This window comes from Muntiacus reevesi, chromosome 14 (assembly GCF_963930625.1).
Source record: "Muntiacus reevesi chromosome 14, mMunRee1.1, whole genome shotgun sequence".
Lineage (NCBI taxonomy): Eukaryota > Metazoa > Chordata > Mammalia > Artiodactyla > Cervidae > Muntiacus > Muntiacus reevesi.
In genome coordinates, this window is record NC_089262.1 from 19,213,510 (window position 1) to 19,237,428 (window position 23,919).

At 38.0% G+C, this 23,919-nt stretch overlaps 1 protein-coding gene across 2 annotated transcripts in view; it reads right to left on the reverse strand.

Moving 5' to 3' along the window:
• CDH12 (cadherin 12) overlaps positions 1-23,919 on the reverse strand; it is a 307,444-nt gene that overhangs the window by 43,176 nt on the left and 240,349 nt on the right. For both annotated transcript variants that reach the window (XM_065905321.1, XM_065905320.1), the window contains 2 exons: positions 19,160-19,347; positions 3,530-3,783 (listed from right to left, as the gene is read on the reverse strand). In XM_065905321.1, coding sequence (XP_065761393.1) covers positions 3,530-3,783; positions 19,160-19,347 — 442 coding nt within the window. The remainder of the gene's footprint in view (positions 1-3,529; positions 3,784-19,159; positions 19,348-23,919) is intronic.

The following is a 23,919-nucleotide window of genomic DNA, read 5'->3' on the forward strand; positions in this document are numbered from 1 at the left end:
TTTATTTTCCTGGGCTCCAAAATTACTGTGAATGATGTCTGCAGCCATTAAAAAAAAAAAAAAAAAAGTGCTTCTTGAAAGGAAAGCTAAGACAAACCTAGATGGAGTATTGAAAAGCAGAGACAACGCTTTGTGGACACAGGCCCATATTGTCAAAGCTATGGTTTTTCCAGTAGTCATATATGGATGTGAGAGTTGGACCATAAAGAAGGCTGAGTGCCAGAGAATTGATGTTTTTGAACTGTGGTGTTGGAGAAGACTCTTGAGAGTTCCTTGGGCTGCAAGGATATCAAACTAATCAACCCTAAAAGAAATCAACTCTGAATATTCATTGGAAGGACAGATGCTGATGCTGAATCTCCAATACTTTGGCCACCTGATGCAAAGAGCTGACTCACTGGAAAAGTCCCTGATACTGGGAAAGATTGAAGTCAAACAGAGAAGGGGGGGCGCAAAGGATGAAACGGTTAGGTAGCATCACTGACTCAATGGATCAGTTTGAGCAAACTCTGGGAGATAATGAAGGACAGGGAAGCCTGGTGTGCTGCAGCCCATGGGGTGGCAAAGAGTTAGACAGGACTTAAGGACTGAACAACAACAAGAAGACAAAGGCTAGAAATGTAAAGGAAACAATAGTTAGAAATTAAGCTCATGGCAAGAGGGGACAGGACATGATTATTTGTGGGGGCATTACACCTAACTGAACCTTTCTTCTAAGGTTGTGTAGTCCTGATTAATGTCATTGCTTTCTGGCTCTTTGCTATGCTAAGTGATGATGAAATAATAATATTAATAAAATACTCAGCCATGTGGAATGTCTTAGTCTTAAATTAATACCAGGCACAATAACCCTATGAAAAGGGTAATGTAAAGCAGTAAATGCAGTAAAGCAAAAGAAAACAAACAGAACATACCTACACATGCCAAGTAATTTGTCGTCTTAATGCTTATTTTTTATAACACATTTTACTATCATTCCTATGTGAGCAAACATGTTTTCAGACTTAGAAGTGATTCGTACTCCACATTCCTCAACTGACTTGATTCAAGTCTACTGTTTCCTCCACGGACATGAAAGTAAGACAACTTTTATGTTGATTCAAAACCACTTCTGTCTTTTGACAACCCCTCACGGGGCTCAATTAGATCCATCTGTGTCTACAGCTCCAGTGAATCTGGCTGCCACCCATTAGAAATAAGACTAAGGATGCTCCCTTATTTCAAAGTAGCACTTGTCAGACACTAGCTTCTGTGACATGAAAAACAAATAAAGAAGATAGGCTTCTAGCTGGAGAATTTCTCTACAGTGTAGCCTTCTTTTATTCCACACACTTGGATCTTGATCTAATTATTTCCTTATGCTTGGAAGTTTGTAAGTCTTACCTTTACCTTTACAGGGTGATATTTTTTAGTTGTAAATGCTCTGATTTTTTTTTTAAGCATTTCATTAAAATAATATTTTATTCTTATCTTGACCCTATCATGTTATGATCAGTATTTAAAAATAGAACATATAGCAAACTAAACAACTTAGCATGTCCCCTAAGATATCATGTCCCACTATGTCCCACAAGTCTCACCTATTGAAGTGTAGAGAGTTTCAATCCATATTTATTTACCTTTTTTTTTTTTTTTTTTTACTGTTTTCTTTACAACCTTCAATATTTCTTCCATTCTGCTTACATTCTTGAAATTACCTGTAAATCTACTCAGCAGGCATTTTCTACTTTCACAGTGACTAGCAGCACACACAGGATGTTCAGGAGCAAGACTGATGAATGATGACAGATTAATGTATAACAACTACTAACGCAGCAGATTCTTGAGAAGGCCCCTGTGAACAGTGATGACAAACAGACTTTTTTGGACTTTAACTGAAAGTGAATCATGCTGTAATTTGAGCATGTATAACAAGTTGAACCCAATGAGGAAATGAGCCAGGATTCAACCTGATAGGGAAGGGTGCTAAATAATGGCACTTCTTCCCTTTCTCAAGACAAATGTGCTCTTTTAGAGTTCTCTCTTGATCACAGACATGCTTCAAGAAGGAAGGCATCCAGGCCACTTTAAGGGATAGATTTGACACATACAAAGAGCAGAGATTCTATGCTTTCAAGCCATTGCCTGAGAGTTTTCTCTATGCTATGAATGTGTTGAGGCTACCACTGAAAGGTTGATCTTTTTGGTTTATTTGTTTGTTTTAATCACTCATTACCCCACGACTTAAAATCTTGCATGCATCTATGTATTTTTCCTATGCAACAGAGTACTGTTTTGCTTTAAAAGTCTATTTAATGTGTTCTTTGGTTTGGATTTTGTATACTAAGCTTCGACCCTTTAGAGTTAGAAGATTGTGAACAAACTCCATTTTTCTCTTTGTCTCTTTTTTAGTTTGCATTTGCTAAGCCCAAACTACCAATCCTTTCCTCCCTCAACACACCTGCCCTTGATAACCATGATGTCTGTGAGTCTGTTTCTGTTTTGTAGATACGTTCATTTTTTTTTCCCCGTTTCTTTTATTCCCCACCCCTTCTGCCCTTTTTGTAGGTGCATTGACACATGGCACAGATTAAGTATCCAGAAGAAGCAAAGTTGAATCAGAACAAATCTCCAAATATCTTACAGGATCAATTTATAAGTGTGGAAAAGGGAATGCTACCATATTTGAGCAATATAAGTGGCATTTATGGGTGGGGGAAGAGTGAGCATTTTCTTACACTTTCTTACTCTTGCTTTGTCTTACTGACTGCTTGGTCGGACTCACTACTCAGCAGCCATATGCCAATAAGGAGCTCCTTGGCAAGTCTGGACTTTGAGCAACTCCACAACACATCTTACATTAAATCTGACTGCAATTGTGCCTCTATTAGGAGATGCAATTACCAGTGAAAAAATGAATTGCAAATTACTCATGCTTGAACAATCTTTTTTCAAACACCAACTTTGGGTAAGGGACAGAGATTTTAGAATAATTGAAAAATGTGTTTTATATATGTGTGATATTTCAGGCACCTTGAACATATCTTAATGTCGTTATTTGTGAGACGCATCCTTTCAGGCTGACTACCAAATCCCTTTTGTGGATAAAAAACTGAGGTTGATCAACTTGAGTGACAAGTCCGACATCAGGTCACTATTAAACCCCGTTAAAGGGATTGCTATCAGATGTTTTTGCTCAAACCCTATGAAGTGAAAGTTGCTCAGCCTTGTCCTACTCTTTGTGACCCCAAGGACTATACAGCCCATGAAATTCTCTAGGCCAGAATACTGGAGTGGGTAGCCGTTCCCTTCTGCAGGGGATCTTCCCAACCCAGGGACTGAACCCAGGTCTCCTGTATTGCAGGAGGATTCTTTACCAGCTGAGCTATCAGGGAAGCTCAATGGCTCTTCCTTTATTCTACTTACCATGAAAAGTGGTTGCATTTTCAAGCATTGCATTCTATAAGTAAATCATTCACACAAGCCTGGTCCGAGCCTTCTGTTCTTTCTCTTTCTGACACATGGAACAGAAAGCGCTGCTTTTTCTCACCTCACGGCACTGCTGCCCACGTCCAGGTCCTGCGCGGTGACGGCGCCTATGATGGTCCCCACCGGGGTGTCCTCGTAAACCTCCATGGTGTAGAGCGGCCTGCTGAACACCGGCGGCTCGTCCACGTCCAGCACGCTGATCTTCACCGTGGCCGTGTCCTTGAAAGGGCCCGCGGAGTGGAACCGGTGGTCCAGGTGAACGTTGGAGGCCTCTACTTTAAAAGTGTAAGCTTTCTTTGTTTCAAAGTCTAATGGCTGTAGGGAGGACAAAACAAAAGCGAGAGATGCTTTCAGACAGGATGTGGCGAGGATGACGGAACTTGCTGCAGAGTAACTTACAAGTTAGTAGCCAATTATCAGTTTCCTTTAAAGATCAGTGGGATGCATGAGTCGAGTGCTCGGGCCTGGTGCACTGGGAGGACCCTGAGGAGTCGGGTGGGGAGGGAGGTGGGAGGGGGGATCGGGATGGGGAATACGTGTAACTATATGGCTGATTCATGTCAATGTATGACAAAACCCACTGAAGTGTTGTGAAGTGATTGGCCTCCAACTAATAAAATAATATTAAAATAAATAAATAAATAAATAAAGATCAGTGGGTAAGGGAAGTAAAATTAAACGTGTTAAGAAAAGAAGCTACCACTTGTAAAAATGCCTGGATAGCTTGTAAAGATAATCAGTTGCATGCATTCAAATGACATATGCACACACATATATGTTGCTGCTGCTGCTAAGTCGCTGGAAAAAGTGAAGTCGCTCAGTCGTATCCAATTCTTTGCGACCCCATGGACTGTAGCCTACCAGGCTTCTCCGTCCATGGGATTTTTCCAGGTAAGAATACTGGAATGGGTTCCCATTTCCTTCTCCAGGAGATCTTCCAGACCGGAGGACTGAACCGGGGTCTCCCTCATTGTAGGCAGATGCTTTACCGGCTGAGCCGCCGGGGAAGTCCTGTTGCTGCTTCTGCTAAGTCGCCTCAGTCTTGTCCGACTCTGTGCGACCCCATGGACTGCAGCCCACCAGGCTCCTCCGTCCATAGAATTTTCCAGGCAAGAGCACTGGAGTGGGTTGCCATTGCCTTCTCCAGGGAAGTCCAGGGAAGGGCTTATTCCTTTCCTGTGACTGGTTACCACAAAAGATCAAGTAGCTAGGAGTATTTTCTGGTCTTATCCAATACTGACATCTGGTGGATCAAAGCAGTAATTACAAATACAACAAAATTGAAATTAATCTTCTCTTTTTCTATTTCAGCTGAGAATTTGGTGTAACAAAATGTATGTTGTTGTTGTTGTTGTATCATTTTTATTATTTTGATGATAATACCCTCTTCTATTAAATACCTTTGACTATCTAAGTGTGTTTGCTGTAGAAGGTCTATGTATGTTGCTAAGGTCCGTTTCTAAGTCCTGTCTGAGTCTTTGTGACCCCACAGACTACAGCACGCCAGGCTTCCCCGTCCTTCACTGCCTCCCAGAGTTTGCTCAAACTCATGAGCATTGAGTTGGTTATGCTATCCAACCATCTCATCCTCTGTTATTCGCTTCTCCTTGCGCCTTCAGTCTCTCAGCAGCAAGGTCTAGTTTTGGGGCTTTATATTTGTCAGCTTTTCACGTGTAACTGGTAGGTACTATAATGCATTATCAGGATATTTGACCAAGCATTAAGGCTTTGAGCATATATAATTAAATAACAATATTAGACAGAATATTTAGATGCAATTTGTCCCTGGAGTCATGATCCTTGATTTTTCACTTTGCTTACATTTACCCTTTTCCTGAATATTAGTTTTATGTTCCCATTAACTGGAAGTATTACATTATAGAAATATGCTGCTGCTGCAGTGCTTAATTAAAACAAAAACTTTAAGGTCACTTGCTCTGACTTCTAATCACCTGTGACAAACTAAGACAACATGAAATGAGCATGAAGATAGTTAATTAACACAGTGATTTTCTGGGACCTTTAGAAGTTTCTGCTTTCGCAGTTAATTCCCTCTGGTATGACTTCATTACGAGGAGGCAATGGCACCCCACTCCAGTGTTCTTGCCTGGAGAATCCCAGGGACGGGGGAGCCTGGTGGGCTGATGTCTGCGGGGTCACACAGAGTCGGACTCGACTGCAGGGACTTAGCAGCAGCGGCATGACTCCAATGCTGTGCTAATTGTCGTGTTGACACATCGCTTTTTGGCCTTAGTACACCTGGGGGAGATAAAGTGGGCACCTTTCATTCTTTTAAGGACTAGATTGCTGTTTTATGCATTGCCTGTGAAGAAGGGAAAAGAAAAGGGAAAAAAATTGCTGTGAAATCAAAAAGTCACAAATTAATCAAGTTTATTATAGCAAACAGTAACACTTCTCGGACTTGAAATAAAGTCTCTTTCACAGTAATTTTCACTCAGTGGGATCTATCTTTATCTTCCCTGTAATTATTCCCTTTACTTTGTTTAATTCATCCAGTTTTTACTCATATATTTATTTGCCTTGGATTCAATGCTTTATTTTAGTTTTTATATTTTCATTTATTCATTATTCATAAGGTTTTACATATAGTACTGATTTTCTTCAACTTCCATCTCCTTCTTTTTAAGACTTTTCATTTGTCTTAAAACTAATATAAATATAAGTAGAGTTATTGTATAATAGGCCATGGTTGATATTGCCGCTGTTGGTTACACAGATAGAAACATAGTATCTCAATAAAGAGATGATCCCATAATGCTACTGGTTTGATCAGTCTACAGCTTAAACTACTGTTTTTTGTTAAAGGAATTGGGCTCAAGAAAAGACAACCAATTGCCAGAATAGGATAGCAAATATCATTCAAACCAAAAACACAAAACTGTTAGAATTACTGAGACTGCTTACCTGGAATGAAGAAGATCAAGACATAAAAAGGATAAACCTTTTCAAATATTGAAGGGCTCTCATGTTGAACATCAGTTTGATATACTCTGTACGTCTTTCAATAGGGAGTTAACAATAATTTAGTTTACTAAATATGTCAATTTTAAGGTAAAAAGGAAGAAGCTTCTAACAAATGAAACCATTCAAAGTTAAATTAATGTTAAAAGATATTGATTGCTTACATGGTAGTAAGACCTGGAAAGCATTCCAGAAGGACAGAAGAGACAAAGATAATAAGGTTTTCCATCTTGTTTAATGACTGAGTTGTTTGTAGAAGTACTAAGTCCCCCATCTTTTGATGTATTCAATGGAAATTGGATGCCAAAGAGATAGCTGAGTTATGTATAATTTATAAGCTACACAAGCTAGTTTAAGGTAACTTATAAAATATAGTTTGCTTTTACAAACTCCAAATGCTCCATAAATGTTAAACAATATAATATTTATCATAGTTATCCGTAACTTCTGGTGTAAGACAATTTTGACTTCACCTTTGGTCTGTTTGTCTAGAAAGCTATTTGATCTGCCTTGGCTGACACTTACGCCCTTCTCTGAACCAGAATTAACTCCCTTAAAATGAAGAAGTTGGTACCAGCTATTCTTCCTTTCCCTCTATACTTCTACCAGATATTGGAAGGCTTCTGATTGTGGGATTAGGCAAATTCTTTCTTGACAAGATCTCAGTTTTATTTACCTACTTAACAAACATGCCACTGTTATGGACTTGCCACTGATGGACATGTTTCCCCACTTCAAAAGTCATTTCAAGCCCAGACATGAAGGCAAAATTGAAAAAAAAAAATTATTCTATATTTTGTTTTAGGAGATCAGACATAATTTCTGTCTTTTAAGAACTCCTGACCTGTCACTGCAGGCAAATATTTAGTGGTTGTGGAGATAAAGAGAGATAAAATAAACTTTCTGTACATATAGATATTCTTTTATGACTGAAAACTTACATCCTGCAGTGATCAAATAACTGAAGAAAATTGTAGGAGAAATGCCACAGTAGTATCTTACTTCTTCATGATCTTGGCCCTTAGGTAATGCCATTTTATAAAACTGGATAATTCAGAAAGAGAGAGAGAGAAAAAAAATCAATACTAGTCTCTTTCTAGTTGACTTTATCCAGCTCATCTGACAGACGATCCTCCACTTTTTGTGGCTGCAGGGTAAGATGGGGTGGTGCTGAGGAATGAAGTTCACCTAACTTTGCAATCAATAAAAATCTTATTATTTGAAATAAGTATAGAAAAAAAAACAGATTTTTTTGTTATTGTTAGGAAATGAATCATATTCTGTAACAGAAATCCATTATGATGAAGTTAATTTAGTTCTGCCACATTAAATAGAAAACTTTGTGGTACTGCTTGGGGCACATTCAATTTTATGAACCTTTCTAGAAAAGTAAGGAAATGATTGATTGAAGAGAATTTAGTTGAGTAGCTCCTTCTCCTAGGGATGTTTCATTAAAGGAAGGTTAGCAAGGCCAGAGTTTTCAAGAGGTAATTCACATTGTAAGGAGTAGTATGGTAAGAAAACAACTGTAGAGAAATGAAATAAGATATCCTTAAATGGTCTTTAGAATATAAAGGGAGGAATTAATCAAGATATTATCTTTCTGCTTCTATCTTTTTATCCACTTTCTCGGCTTTTACTTTGTTGAGGTCTAGGTCATGTAAAGCTACATAAAATATTAAGTGCAAAATGATTTTCTCATTTCAAAGAAGGAAGAGCAATTTTTGTCATAAAATACAAGAGAATAATTCCCTGGGCTCTTCCAGGCCTTGTCACTTTTCCAGAAAATGTTGAGCAAAAATGGATAGCTAGAGTTATATTTTAAGGAATCTGAGAAGCAGCTTTGGTAGACCAAATTCCAACCTCTCCTGAAGATTCTCACCCCCAAGGACAATATAATCTCTTCTATAATCTCTTGCATAATGGTATGCCCTTGAGTGTGTGAGGGTTCTCTGAACTGAAATCATGGAATGCAGTATTGCACCATGAATTTACTAAGTATTATGGAAAAATATATAATGTAAATATAATCAAGGTCTTCAATCACTTAACATTGAGTTAATTACAAGGGAGATTTTTATTTAAAGAGTCTGATGTAATCATGTGAGGTTTAGTAGAAGCTACTAATTGTTCCTGGCCTTGAAGAAGTACATTTGTGATGTAAGAGCCCACCTGCCTGGGGTGCATATAGTAACTGATGGTAACTGAGACTGGACCTTGACCAACAGCCTGCAAAGTAAGTAGGGCCAGCAGTCATAAAGCCCTAAAGAAATGAATTCTGCACAAACTAGTAACCTTAGGAAAAACAAAACAAAACAAAACTTTAAACCTCAGCTCAGTTGTAGCCCTGGTCTATACCTTGATTTCAGCCTGGAAGACCCTGAACATAAGACTCACTTATACTCTACTCTGACCCAAATAGTTTGTACTTTCATCACTCTTTACTTTCTACACTTCTATATAGCTTCTATATAGTCAAAGCTATGGTTTTTCCAGTAGTCATGTATGGATGTGAGAGTTAGACTATAAAGAAAACTTAAGAATTGGTACTTTTGAACTGTGGTGTTGGAGAAGACTCTTGAGAGTCCCTTTACGGCAAGGAGATCCAACCAGTACATCCTAAAGGAAATCAGTCCTGAATGTTCATTGGAAGGACTGATGTTGAAGGTGAAACTCCAACACTTTGGCCACCTGATGCGAAGAACTGACTCAACTTGAAAACACCCTGATGCTGGGAAAGATTGAAGGCAAGAAGAGAAGGGGATTACAGAGGATGAAATGGTTGGATGGCATGACCGACTCAAGGGACATGAGTTTGAGTAAACCCAGGGAGTTGGTGATGGACAGGGAGGCCTGGCGTGCTGCAGCCCATGGAGTCGAAAAGAGTCAGACTTGACTGAGCAACTGAACTGATATAGCTTCAGTTTTTATGATGAACATGTATATCTTTCACCATAGTAGTAGAGTCCTCCCTCTGAATAAAATGCTTTAGAAACAACTCTATTCTTTCAATCATATTATAAATCTTAATGGTTAATGGAAAGAAAATTCTCAATGAACTCAAATAACTGAAGGCTGTAATGTATCTGAAAGAGAAGATGCTTTTCAAGCAAGCAACTAGACAAGAGATTTGTAGTAGACTGAACAAGGTTAAAAAGACACTAGGAACAAGCTCTTGTAAACTAGGTTTATGATGTGTGTATGCATGTCCTAAGTTGTTTTAGTCATGTGTGTATGCATGTCCTAAGTTGCATGTGTATACATGATGTGTGTATGCATGTCCTAAGTTGCTTTAGTCATGTCAGACTCTTTGTGACCCTATGGGCCATACCCCACCAAACTCCTCTGTCCATGGTGATTCTCCAGGCAAGAATACTGGAGTGGGTTGTCATGCCCTCCTCCAGTAAGTCTTCTTGACCCAGGGATCAAACCCATGTCTCTTATGTCTCCTGCATTGGCAGGCAGGTTCTTTACCATTAGCACCACCTGGGAAGCCTTTATGATACCAGGCTGAACTACCTGACTTTCAGATCAAGCATCATTTTATAGGGAAAGTCAAGTTCCCCAATCAATTAAGTAGCTTTGATCAATACAGTAATCAATTCATTTATTTTTTCCTAGCACTTTCTTATTCTATAAGAAATCACTCTAGTCTCTACCGGTACTCAAGTTACATATTAAATCATCCACAGATGATGTCTGTAACTACTTCTTTAATTGATTTATTCAAATTAATTTAAATCTGCATAATTTGAATCAAATATTTGATTAGATTTTATTACAGTAGGAACTGAGGATCTCTTGGTTCATGAGTTAAATTAAGTCCTTTTTTTTTTCTTCTTATAGAAGAGGGGTAGCCAGAAGAAATAATAAGTAAATAATTATTTTCAGTTAGCGGTAAGATTTATGAGGAAAACAGAAATGGGACAGAAAAACAGCTGGGGAGACATTACATAGAGCAGATAGGATGCACTTCTCTGAGGATGTAATGCTGGAAGTGGGATGCAAAGAACCAGGTATGAGGGAATCAGAGGGAATTGAACCTAAGGGAGGAAATTAAGGGCAAAATTCCTGCATATTTTATTCCTCTTTGCCACACATATTGCCTGAATATCCAACTGTGTGTGCTTCCCTTGTGGCTCAGCAGTAAAGAATCTGCCTGCAATGCAGGAGATGCAGGAGGTGCTGGTTCAGTCCCTGGATCTGGAAAGTCCCCTGGAGAAGTACATGGCAACCCACTCCAGTATTCTTCCCTGGAGAATCCCATGGACAGAGAAGCCTGCGAGTCTCCAGTCCATGGGTCGCACAGTTGGACACTATTGAAGCGACTGAGCACGCACAACACACATCCTAGTGTGTGCTAGATATCATGATAGATGTTGGAAATGGACAAAAATCCCCCACAGAGGTCACTCTCTTCTGGGATTTGATGGACAACAGTAAGATAAATAAGCAAACTGTAGCCTCCAAAGTCATCATAAGTGCTATGGAAAAATTCAAGACTTGAAAGGCATATGTGTATAGTGTATCTGGGGATAGATAAGGAAGAATGTGTATGTATTTATGTGAGAGAGAGCTATGGGAGGGCCTGGTATCGTCTACATTGAGGAAGAAATTCAACTCAGTGCTTCACAAAACAAAATATTTTTTTATTCACCAAAAAATAGCCAAACTGTTATTTTATTTGACTTTAAAAAGTTGTCACATTTTCAGGTGATGATGTTCCTTTAGTAAGAGGGAAAAACAATGAAATCTGGACATTTTTAAAACAGATTTTAGTTTTGATAAATTTAAACAATATTTCAGTTCTAAAATTAAAATAAAAAAAGAACTCTCAAAGAACAGTAGAGTTTCAGAACAGAAAGTGTCTGTCAAAAAAATATTAAGCTGAAGAAATATATACTTAATACAACGTATCTCTAAAACCATTGTTAAATACTATTTATTAGAAATGAATTTAATTTTTCTATAGGCAAGTTATCAAGGATTTTGTGCAGGACTGCAAACTTTTGATAATTTAATGCATCAAGAGTCATGGCACCATATTTAAACCTGTATTTCAGTCACAATAATTTTTGGAACAAATTCACTAAGAAAAAACATAATGCAAAAGAGAATTAGAAGAACATCTAGTGTTTTATCTGAGGGTTTATGGTGATGTTTTCCCTAAGAAAGAGAAGATTTCATCAACTGTTTTAAATGTCAAAGCAAAATATGCATTTTATAGGCACATGCAGTATAAATCACGACCATCTGGAGGGACAATTATATTTTTAACTTCTTGTATGACCACTGTCACATTTTATTTCCAACCTATATTGTTCTTCGCAATAGTTAAAACTATGTGCTTTTAAAACATATGCTATAAATTGACTGCAACTTGTGTAGTCTTGAAGAAGTTACTTTTCTCCAATGAGTTTCATATTTCCCATTTGCATAATCAGTGAAACAATATTTTGCTAAATAGCTTAAAAATATGTTGAACTCTGCATGGTATGTGAGGACTAAGAACAATATTGCATCTGAAATTAAAGCAATAAACCAATATGAGACATTTTTTTAGACAGAAATTTAAACACCCACATATTTCAAGCATTTCCTTTATCATGGTGACACAGATATAGTAATGGCAAAGTGTCTTTAGGGGATTAAACTAATTAGAAAGATCAGATGCATTTAAAATTTGAACCACCATAAAGTCTCATATGTGTTTGGGCAGAAATGGTAACTTGGGGGAAAAGAGTAAGGTGGGATCAGTATTGCCTGGGGGACACAAGGAAGTCTTTGGTGAGAGACGTGGGTGAGAACCATGTTAAAAAACAGAAAAAAATGAACAGAAATGCTCAGGAAGGGTGCTATCTTCTATGTAGCTGGTAAAATAGCACAGCATCTTCAGGAGAAATTGCAATGAGTTTGGTGTGGCTGGCATGTAGTGAGTGAATGTGTGCATATGTGTGTGTGTGTGTGTGTGTGTGTGTGTGTGTGTGTGTGTGTATGTGTGTGTGTGTGTGTGTGTATTCAGGGGATGGTAATAGAAAACATGCTATCTGCTCTTTATCTTAACAGTGACACATGAAGGGCAAGAGTAAAATTCACTCAGAAAGGAAATGGATGAACATTAGGCGTGTGGCTCGGAAAAGAGCCATTGTAATAGTGGAAAGAAGAAACAAGGATGATTGTAAATCAACCCATGAGGAGGAAATTTTAATTCAAGTTTGGGAGGGGATCAGTGGCTGGGTTTCCCATGCTATTCGGTAAGGGGAATTCAGTGGTAATAGAAGTGGCATAAAAATAAACCTAGATTTCTGCTTTAAGAAACTGGAGAGGAAGCAGGGCTTTATCCAGGTAGGAGAAAATGGGAGCAGGCATGCTCCTGTTGGGAGAAGTAAAGGGATTCAGCTTTAGACACTTTGAGAGTGAAGACTATCACACACACGTTAGAAATGTTTACAAGGCAGAAAACAATCTTCATTGGTTATGTTAACTTTGGGGCGGGTTAAGAGTTGAGACTGTGTGGATCACAACAAACTGTGGAAAATTCTGAAAAAGGGGAATACCAGACCACCTGACCTGCCTCCTGAGAAACCTGTATGCAGGTCAGGAAGCAACAGCTAGAACTGGACATGGAACAACAGACTGGTTCCAAATAGGAAAAGGAGTACATCAAGGCTGTATATTGTCACCCTGCTTATTTAACTTATATGCAGTGTACATCATGAGAAACGCTGGGCTGGAAGAAGCACAAGCTGAAATCAAGATTGCCGGGAGAAGTATCAATCACCTCAGATATGCAGAAGACACCACCCCTATGGCAGAAAATGAAGAGGCGCTAAAAAGCCTCTTGATGAAAGTGAAAGAGGAGAGTGAAAAAGTTGACTTAAAGCTCAACATTCAGAAAACTAAGATCATGGCATCTGGTCCCATCACTTCATGGCAAACAGATGGGGAAACAGTGGAAGCAGTGTCAGACTTTATTTTTTGGGGCTCCAAAATCACTGCAGATGGTGACTGCAGATATGAAAGTAAAAAATGCTTACTCCTTGGAAGGAAAGTTATGACCAACCTCAGTTCAGATCAGTTCAGTGGCTCAGTCGTGTCTGACTCTTTGCAACCCCATGAATCACAGCACGCCAGGCCTCCCTGTCCATCACCAACTCCCGGAGTTTACTCAAACTCATGTCCATCAAGTCGGAGATGCCATCCAGCCATCTCATCCTCTGTCATCCCCTTCTCCTCATGTCCCCAATCCCTTCCAGCATCAGGGTATTTTCCAATGAGTCAGCTCTTCGCATGACCAACCTAGATAGCATATTAAAAAGCAGAGACATTACTTTGCCAACAAAGGTCCGTCTAGTCAAGGCTATGGTTTTTCCAGTGGTCATGTATGGATGTGAGAGTTGGATTGTGAAGAAAGCTGAGTGCCGAAGAATTGATGCTTTTGAACTGTGGTGTTGGAGAAGATGCTTGAGAGTCCCTTGGACTGCAAGGAGATCCATTCAGTTCATCCTAAAGGAGATCAGTCCTGAGTGTTCATTGGAGGGACTGATCTTGAAGCTGAAGCTCCAGTACTTTGGCCACCTCATGCAAAGAGTTGAATCTTTGGAAAAGACCCTGATGCTGGGAGGGGTTGGGGGCAGGAGGAGAAGGGGATGACAGAGGATGAGATGGCTGGATGGCATCACCGACTTGATGGACGTGAGTTTGAGTAAACTCCGGGAGTTGGTGATGGACAGGGAGGCCTGGCGTGCTGCTATTCATGGGGTCGCAAACAGTCGGACATGACTGAGTGACTGAACTGAACTGAAGAGTTGAGACTGGGAAAGTTAGGTGAAAGAAAGTGAAAGTGAAGGTTGCTGAGTCGTGTCCCACTCTTTGTGAACCCATGGTCTATACTGCCCACGAAATTCTCTAGGCCAGAATACTGGAGTGGGTAGCCTATCCCTTCTCTAGGGGATCTTCCCAACCCAGGAATCAAACTGGGGTCTCCTGCATTGCAGGAGGATTCTTTACCAACTGAGCTATCAGGAAAGTTAGGTGAGATGCTTAAAAACAGAAAATGACAAATACAAAAATTATATAATATTTACAGAAACAAAGAACACCTTGTATTTTTCTCTGAAATTTTCATGTTTGGCAAAAACAATAAATCAAGGTGTACGCTTGGCTATGTAAAACAGTTGAGTGCCTGCCCTGTCGTGTTGGACTGTCTGGGACCCCATGGGCTGTATGTAGCCCACCAGGCTCCTCTGTCCATGGGATTTTCCAGGCAAGAATACTGGAGTGGGTTGCCATTTCCTTCTTCGGGAGACTTTCCCAACCCAGGGATAAAACCCGGTTCTTCTGTGTCTTCTGCTTTGCAGGCGGATTCTTTACCGCTGGGCCACCTGGGAAGCCCAAACAGGTATTCCTAATGGTTCTTTTTTTCTAAGAGTTTTTCCAAAATTAACCACGGGGTGGTGCTGTGCTCCCAAATCAATTGATGTCAATTCACTCCCTTGCCACTGAAGCCAGCAAAAAGGAGTTCAGTGACAACAAGGCATAAGTAAAATGTCCCGCGTAATCAGTAGAGAGTTCAGACTATTTATTTAAAATCCCGAGGAAGAATAAAATACTTTATTTCTTACGTTTTTAAGGAAAAACAAAATAATTCTCCTTTGGATTTACTGTGATCACAATTACGGTTATTTGAAATGAAATAATATTGTTACGCAATAGCAAAATAGTAAGGATTTATTTTTTAGTTCCAAAGAAGTTTCACTTATTTTAAAATAAATAGGAAATTACTTTACCCTTCTTTATTTTAAATGCTGTCATTACTTATTTGAGTTCCCGATAAATATACTGTAAAAATAGTACAGAGCTGTTTTAGAAATTATTCAAGTTATTAAAATTGCTCTTTTGCTCAATATAAGTATTCATCTCAGTATTTAACTGCCTAAATCTCTTAATCAGTAACAAGAAAACCACTGTGTGCATGTACATAAATATGTATTTTCAGTTCTTGAATATTTATAACTCATGTTAACTTTATATTTGTATTTATATCCAGTAAATATACATTTATTCTCATTTATGGGCTTCTTGGGTGGTGCTAGTGGTAAAGAACCCGCCTGCCAGTGTAGAAGGCATAAGAGTCTCGGGTTGGATCCCTGGGTAGGAAAGATGCCCTAGAGAAGAGCAAGGCAGTCCTCTCCAGAATTTTTGCCTGGAGAATCCCCTGGACAGAGGAGCTGGCAGGCTATGGTTCCTGGGGTCACACAGAATCAGAGACAACTGAAGCAACTTAGCACGCACATTCTCACTTATCCAGTAAGATATAAAATCTATGGACTAAAAATGTATATTTAATTTAGCTGTTCTTCTAACAGTGAGATGGCTGAATTTAAAATGATTTCTTCTCTCATTTTAAATGCAACCCATGGCCTAATTATTAGCTGTGACAAAAATATTTTAAGTTATATTACCCTAACTTTGTTATTGTTTCTATTGTTATAATACTTAGCAATATATAGGACATTTTTATTTATTCATACTTTCTTAGTGCAATAGGACATAATTATAAAATAAGAATAGTTTCTTAAAAAAAAAAAAAAGCAGTATCTTGTGCCTTGGAGAGATATATAAAGTTGCATAATGTTATCCTGAATTCAGAGTGACACAGTGAAATGGCATTGTCACAGTGCTCATAAACTGAACCCAAGTTGAGGTTTAAAAAATAAAAATGCCTTTTTTTCATTCTGAGAAGCTCATGTAAAGTTGACCATCATTTTTAATCCACTTATACCTTCCATGCATGGAGAAAGAGGAGAGAGGGAAAAATAGTGAAAGGAAACTAAACAAAGATTTTGGAAATGTAATTATAATAAGAATGTGTGTTTTAGAGAATTTTAAGCATTTTAATTTATCCTTTAGTGAGATAAAAAAGAAAATCACTCAAAAACAAAAAATAGCATGATATTTTAAAACGGATGCATTCAAATGGAGAATATGTATTTTTAGACTTTATATATGCATGTCATATACTTAAGAATATAATTTCTATATGAATTTGATTTCATATCAAAAATCTTCACTGCAATTCTATGCTGAGCTATTGAGAGAAAAGTTTCCAAAAGTAATTTTAATATCATTATCGAACCTAAACACTGCTGTTGATATTTACATACATATTTATTATTGTACATCTATTTTCCTGAGACTGAATAAGTTGAAGATACAGTTTTCTGAGAACTCTCTGTATATGGACATAAATAGTCTTTTAATAGAGTTTTCCCTCAAAAAAAAAATCTATTTAAAAAACTATAGGCCAACTAGTACACAAAGAGATGCTGAACATCACTAATCACCAGGAAAATGTTAACAGCATAATGAGATACTGCCTCATATATGCTAGACTGGCTATTATCAAAAAGACAACAAAATAGTGTTGGAGGAAAAAAGAGCCTTTGTGCAGTGTGGGTGCAAATATAAATTGGTGTAGTCATTATGGAAAACAGTAGGTAGGTTACTCACAAAGTTAAAAATAGAGCTTCTATATGATCCAGCAATTTCTTTCCTGGGTATTTGTCCAAAGAAAACAAACACTAACTTAAAAGGACATGTGCAAAGCCGTGTTCATTGCAGCATTATTTTGTTACTGTTATTTAGTTGCTAAGTCCCATCCAACTCTTCATGATCCCATGGATTGTAGAATACTAGGCTCCTCTGTCCTCCACTACCTCCTAGAGCTTGATCGGGGCTTCCCTGGTGGTTCAATGGTAAAGAACCTGCCTGCCAGTGCAGAAGGAGGGAGGTTCAATCCCTGGGTTGGGAAGATCCCATGGAGAAGAAAATGGATACCCACTTCAGCATTCTTGCCTGGGAAATCCCGTGGACAGAGGAGTCTGAAGAGTTAGTCTATTGGGTTACAAAAGAGTCAGACACGATTTGGTGATTAAACAACAACAGGCAGCATTATTGCCAATAACAAAAATATGGAAGCAACTCAAATGCCCACTGAGAGGTGAATGGATAAAGAAAATGTATATACAGTCATCCCTTGGTGTCCACAGGCTCCAAGACCTCTTGCAGATACCAAAATCCAAGGATGCTCAGATCCCTTATATAAGATGATAGTATTTGCATATAACCTGTGCATATTTTCTGTATACTGCAAATATTTTTTAGATCACTTGTAGTATCTAATATAAGTAAATGCTATGTAAATAGTTGTCGGTATGCAGCAACTTCAAGTTTTGTCTTTCAGAATTTTACATGGAACTTCTCCCCCGAATAATTTGGCAATTGATTGAATTCTCGGATATGAAATCTGCAGTGATAGAGATATGGAATAAAATCTTGCTATTTACGACAACATGGATGAACTTTGAGGGCATTGTGCTAATTTAAGTGAAATAAGTCAGACAAAGAAAGACAAATATCATATGATTTTATTTATATATGAAATCTAAAACAAACAAACAAGCTCTTAAATACAGAGAGCTGACTGGTGTTGCCAGAAGTAGAGTTGGGTAGTGTGTGAAATGGATGGATGGCATGGGGTGTGGCTCGTGCGCTCAGTCATGTCCAGGGCTTTGTAACCCCAGGGACAGTAGCCCGCCAGGCTCCTCTGTCCATGGGATTCCCAGGCAAGAATACTGGAGTGGGTTGCCATTTCTTCTTCCAAGGGATCTTCCCAACCCAGGGATTAAACCCGCATCTCCTACATTTCTTGCATTGGTAGGCAGATTCTTTACCACTAAGCCACCTGGAAAGACCCCAGTGAAATGGACAAAGGGAGTCAAAAGTCGTTTCCTCTTTCTCACATTTACATATTTCTTCATGCCCCTTCCTGACAAAAGACAAACTACATATCCTGAGATAATGGCGTATTTCTAATATTTTGAATCTTACTCTCCATTCTCTTCTATACAAATCAAGTTAGCATAACTAGAGGGCTTCCCATCACATTAGGCCTTCTTGTCTTCTCCCTCCTTCTGGTTAATTTTTCTGTCTACTTACCGCATCATAGCACCCTCAAGCCCAGCTTTATCCCTTCTCATTGCTTCCATTCACCTGTAGCAGAGCTTGCCCGTATCAGAATTCACCCACTCTGAGGTCGAGGCGCATGAACAAGTGTGTGAGTTAGATATTGATGTTCTCATAAAACTAGTAAATAGGACAAGGCCAAACCTGGTATACTTCGTGTTTACTTCTACATCTTATCTTTAAATTAACCTGTTCATCTAAGCTGATAACAATAGCAAATTAAATTAAAACTAAACTCTGGGAAGACTTTTTTAATGACTTAAGTGAATTAATAGGCCTAGTTGTTTCAACATAAAATATGCATGTGTGTGTGCGTGCCAGGTTCCTTCAGCAGTGTCTGACTCTTTGTGACCCTATGATCGCCCTCCACTTTCCATCATATTCTCCAGGCAAGGATACTGGGGTGGGTTTCCATGCCCTCCTCCGGGGGATCTTCCTGACCCAGGGATCGAACCAGCATCTCTTATGTCGGGTGCATTGGCAGGCACTTTCTTTATCCCTAGTACCACTTTATCCCTAGAATCACAGAATAAAAGTTGGGAATCGATATTTCCTAGTTACCCAGACTTTTTTTTTTAATTTAAAATACTCCTAATTGAAAGGAAATTAAGATGTCTCTCATTTCCTTTGTGTTGTTTAATTTTTATTGGGTAATCTGCTTTTCAAAAACATGTCCACGTACCTTTTTCAATTTGATAACTCCTTCTTGTGTGTCCTCATCTGTGACGATGTCAAACAAATTTCCCCCATCTCCTGGAACAATATTGTATTCAATTTCTGCATTTTGTCCAAAATCAGGGTCCACGGCTCTTATTCTTCCAATAGCTGAGCCAACAGGAGAAGACTCAGGAACTTTCAGATGGAAAATGCCTGATGAGATACATTTATATTTTTTGTTTACAGTGAAGTTAGTCAAATATATAAGATTACTTGGCTTGAAAATACAGTCAACAGAAAATAAACCAACTGTAAAACATAATAGTGCAAAACCAAAAGGCAGTTTGTTCTCCAGTTAAAGGTTATAATTAGGAGTAATATTTTCACTTTTCACTTCAAAGGATTCTGTTGTAAAATTTCAATCATTAAAAATAGAAAGTGTTGAAATTACTATGAAAAAATATTTTACATACTAACACCATCTAATACTTGCACCTATTATCAAATGTAAAGGTGAGGATATCCACAAAATAAATTGGTACTAATGTAAAAGAATCCAGGATATAAGACATAGATTAAAAAGATGTATAGAGAGATGATAGATGAATAGATAGATGAACACACAGAAAATAGGAGAAAAATATTTAGATACTTAGCAAAATAAAGTTATTGTATTATTTATTAAAAATAAAATATTTATCCTAATATTTATATTATCTTAATATTTATGTATCCTATATTTATAAAATATTTATAGTATAAATATAATACAATGAAATATTTACTCAATGAGTTTAATCATTAAACTAAAAATGACCTTGAAATAAGTATATGAGTATGTATTAAATATATGTACATATATTTAATCTATAATGGATTTAATTATATTGTACTATAGGCTAATATTAAACTTATATTTAGTCAATTTTTCCTGCATTTCCTTCTAGGTATTTTTGCACACTTTTAAAAGCAGGACAGAAATTTCTCTCTCAATTTTTTATCCTTAAAGAAAAAAGTAAACTGCTAGCTTTGTGCCACCAGGGGGAGCACCAACATTACTATAAATCTGATACTCAAGTCAAAAAAAAACCTATAAAAAATACAACAGAATCACAAAAAATTATGATATCCCACAAAATTAAAACATACATTGCTTACAAGAATTTGCAAAATTTTATAAGGTATAACATGAAGAAAAAGATATAGGTTATTTTATTGATATCTCACCAATAAAAATAGTTGATTAAACAGTAGTCTGTTTAAGCCAAAATAAGGAAACAAAGAAAATAGGAGGAAATATAAATGCTAAATCAAAACTAAACACAAAAACACAAAGTTTAAATTAATAATGACTTTGATTAAAATTTCTATTAGCTGATTTTGGATTGTAATTTCCTATAAGTAAAGCAACCAGGGTAATTAATTTGATTTTCACTTCTATGTAACTAGAAGTTATAGCAATTAAATTAGGAAGTAAATATGTTTTTGGATGGTGGAGTTCATTCAACATACTAGATTACAGTATTAGAATAATTTCTTTTAAGAGATATGAGAAAAATAATAAATCACATTAGGGAGATTCTGTCAAATAATTTATTCTTTACTCCCAACTGTTTTTATAGGTTTTATTGTTATTTCACAGTCAGCTTCAAAATTTTATAAATTTATTAGCCCTGGTAGCTCTTAAATCTTGCCATCTGCCTTTCTACCACTCCCCCAAAAAGATTTATACCATTTGCTCTTATAATGTTAATATTAGCCTTATTTATATCCATTTAATGTTGGAGAAGACTCTGGAGAGTCCCTTGGACCGCAAGGAGATCAACCCAGTCCACCCTAAAGGAGATCAGTCCTGGGTGTTCATTGGAAGGACTGATGCTGAAGCTGAAACTCCAGTACTTTGGCCACCTCATGGGAAGAGTTGACTCATTGGAAAAGACCTTGGTGCTGGGAGGGATTGGGGGCAGGAGGAGAAGGGGATGACAGAGGATGAGATGGATGGATGGCATCACCGACTTTATGGACATGAGTTTGAGTAAACCCGGGGAGTTGGTGATGGACAGGGAGGCCTGGCGTGCTGTGATTCATGGGGTCGCAAAGAGTCGGACACGACTGAGCGACTGAACTGAGCTGAAATGAATGGACATTGCATCAATGGTACATATAAATATACGACATATAAATATATACACAGTCTCAAGAGAGTTAAATTATTTATCTAAATCTTTTGCTTGCATGTAATAGAAAATATACAGAGGTAGAAAATTCTTGTTTAATCAGTTTATTTAATAGTGAACTGACTGCATGTTGTTGTAATTGTTCAGTCTCTAAGCTGTATCTGACTCTTTGTGACCCCATGGACTGCAGCATGCCAGGCTTCCTCGTCCCTCACTATCTCCCTGAATTTGCTAAAACTTACGTCCATTGAGTCAGTGATGTTATCCAACCATCTCATCCTCTGCCACCCCCTTTCCCTTTGGCCTTCAGTCTTTCCCAGCATCAGGGTCTTCTCCTGTGAGTCATCTCTTTGTATCAGGGGGCCAAAGTATTGGAGTTTCAGCTGAAGCATCAGTCCTTCCAATGAATATTCAGGGATTATTTCCTTTAAGATTGACTGGTTTGACCTCCTTGCAGCTCAGGGGACTCTCAAGAGTCTTCTCCAGCACAATTCAAAAGCATCAAAAGTGGCTTAGTTGTAAAGAATCTGCCTGCCAGTGTAGGAGGCACAGGAGACATGGGTTCTATCCCTGGGTCAGGAAGATCCCCTGGAGGAGAAAATGACAACTCACTCCAGTATTCTTGCCTGGGAAATCTTCTAGACAGAGGAGTTTGGTGGGCTATAGACCCTGGGGTCACAAAGAGTTGAAAACAACTGAATACCTAGGCTTTCCAGGTGGCGCTAGTGATAAAGAACCTGCCTGACAATGAAGACGACATAAGAGACGTGGGTTCGATCCCTGGGTTGGGAAGATCCCCTGGAGAAGGAAATGGCAACCCACTGCAGCGTTCTTGCCTGGAGAAGCCCGCGGGTAGTGGAGGCGGGGGGCTACAGTCCATGGGGTCTCAAAGAGTCGGACAGGACTGAAATCTCTTAGCAAACACATGAGCATGCACACACTAACAATACAGCTGCCTTCAAAAGAGATATGAGAAATCTCTCTAAAAGGGAAAATGTGATATGAATAGATAAATAGACATAGATCAAATAAGAATACTTCAAGTGGCAATAATGGAGCATTAGGTAGATATTATAAAATAATTTGGGTTGAAAAACTCCTATTTGTCTATCAAACTAGCAATGTTTCACAGACTATAGTTATGATTCATTAGGTTTCATCCCTTAAACCCTTAACAGAGAGGCTAGCCTATAGAGTTGCTCAGTATTTGTGGTCTTAAAGTAGGGTTTGAATTTGAGGCAATAAGAGAAACGAAAAAGAATAAAATCATAGGTAACATTTTTATATACTCATGGCCTACAGAAAAGGTAAAGACAGATATCAAGGGGAATTTGTATGAGTTCAAATAGCCATAATTATATAATCAGAACATAATGCAGCTTTTTCAACCTAGTTTCTTTGGAGCATAAGTGTCTCACAATAACCATATTAAACTCTGACCCTATTGAAGCTCTCTTGAGATGTAAGCAAGCATAAAGATGCCTGAATTCCTGTTTAATGCAGCAAGAAAGCATGTGACACAGTTAATAAAGTTGTACTAAACTTCTCAGCTACAAACTCCAAAGAAAAATGAACAGGCATAGCACATGTGAGATATTGTTTGTTTCTTTTATTCTTTTCTTCTCAATGCCTATGGTTTATCAGAAACGTGTGTGCATCCTTTGCATCTCACTGTGTGCTTGTGATATCGAATAGAAGAAATACCAAAAACCTTGTGATCTGTCATAGTCTAATCTCATGATGCATCAATAAGTGTTAGGAAAGTTCTTGAATTTTTCCAATGGAGCGGTGGAGGTATAGGTTGAAAAATAAATGCTCCTTTAACAGGGTGTTTAGTTAAGAAACGTGACTTGGTGTGCTCAGCCGATCCTTCTTGCCTCTCTCTTTGCAACCCCAGGGACTGTAGCCCACTAGGCTTCTCTGTCCATGGGATTTCCCAGGCAAGAATACTGGAGTGGGTTGTCATTTCCTTCTTCAGGGGATCTTCCTGACCCAAAGATGGAACCTGCGGCTCCTGTGTTTCCTGCATTGGCAGGCGGCAGTCAAGTGTAGTGGATTTCAAATTAAAAACATGAACAGCTGTACATGGTGGTGATAGTGATACATCATTGGAGCAAGGGGAGTGTTGAATGAAATCTTTAGAAAAATATGTGTCTAATTTATAATCTTGGAATATTTCTTATTCTATCCTATCTATTTAAGGGAAGCAAATAAGTTACATGTTAGGTTTAGGTTTAAGTTTAGGTTTGCTTCTCATTTGAATATTTAAAAATAAAAAGAATCAAAAAATCAAGGAAAATAATCTAGTCTGGAATCATCACTTAGGGATTATGATTAGTGAAGGCAAAGTATTTAGCCAGAATTGAGACCATTCAATGTTAGAAAAAAAGTTGAAACTCAGGAAGCTTATCTAAAGGACATCAGATAATACAGAGCGTAGATGAAAAAGTTCTCCTTTTCAAGACAATATGCTGAGATATGAGTTCTATGTTTTATAAAAGAACATTTTATGAGGCTAATAACAATAATCATGAAGATAGCTATTATTTGTATTATGCTATCAATATACATTAAGTAGCAGCTTTTAAAAAAACTGTCAGCATACAGT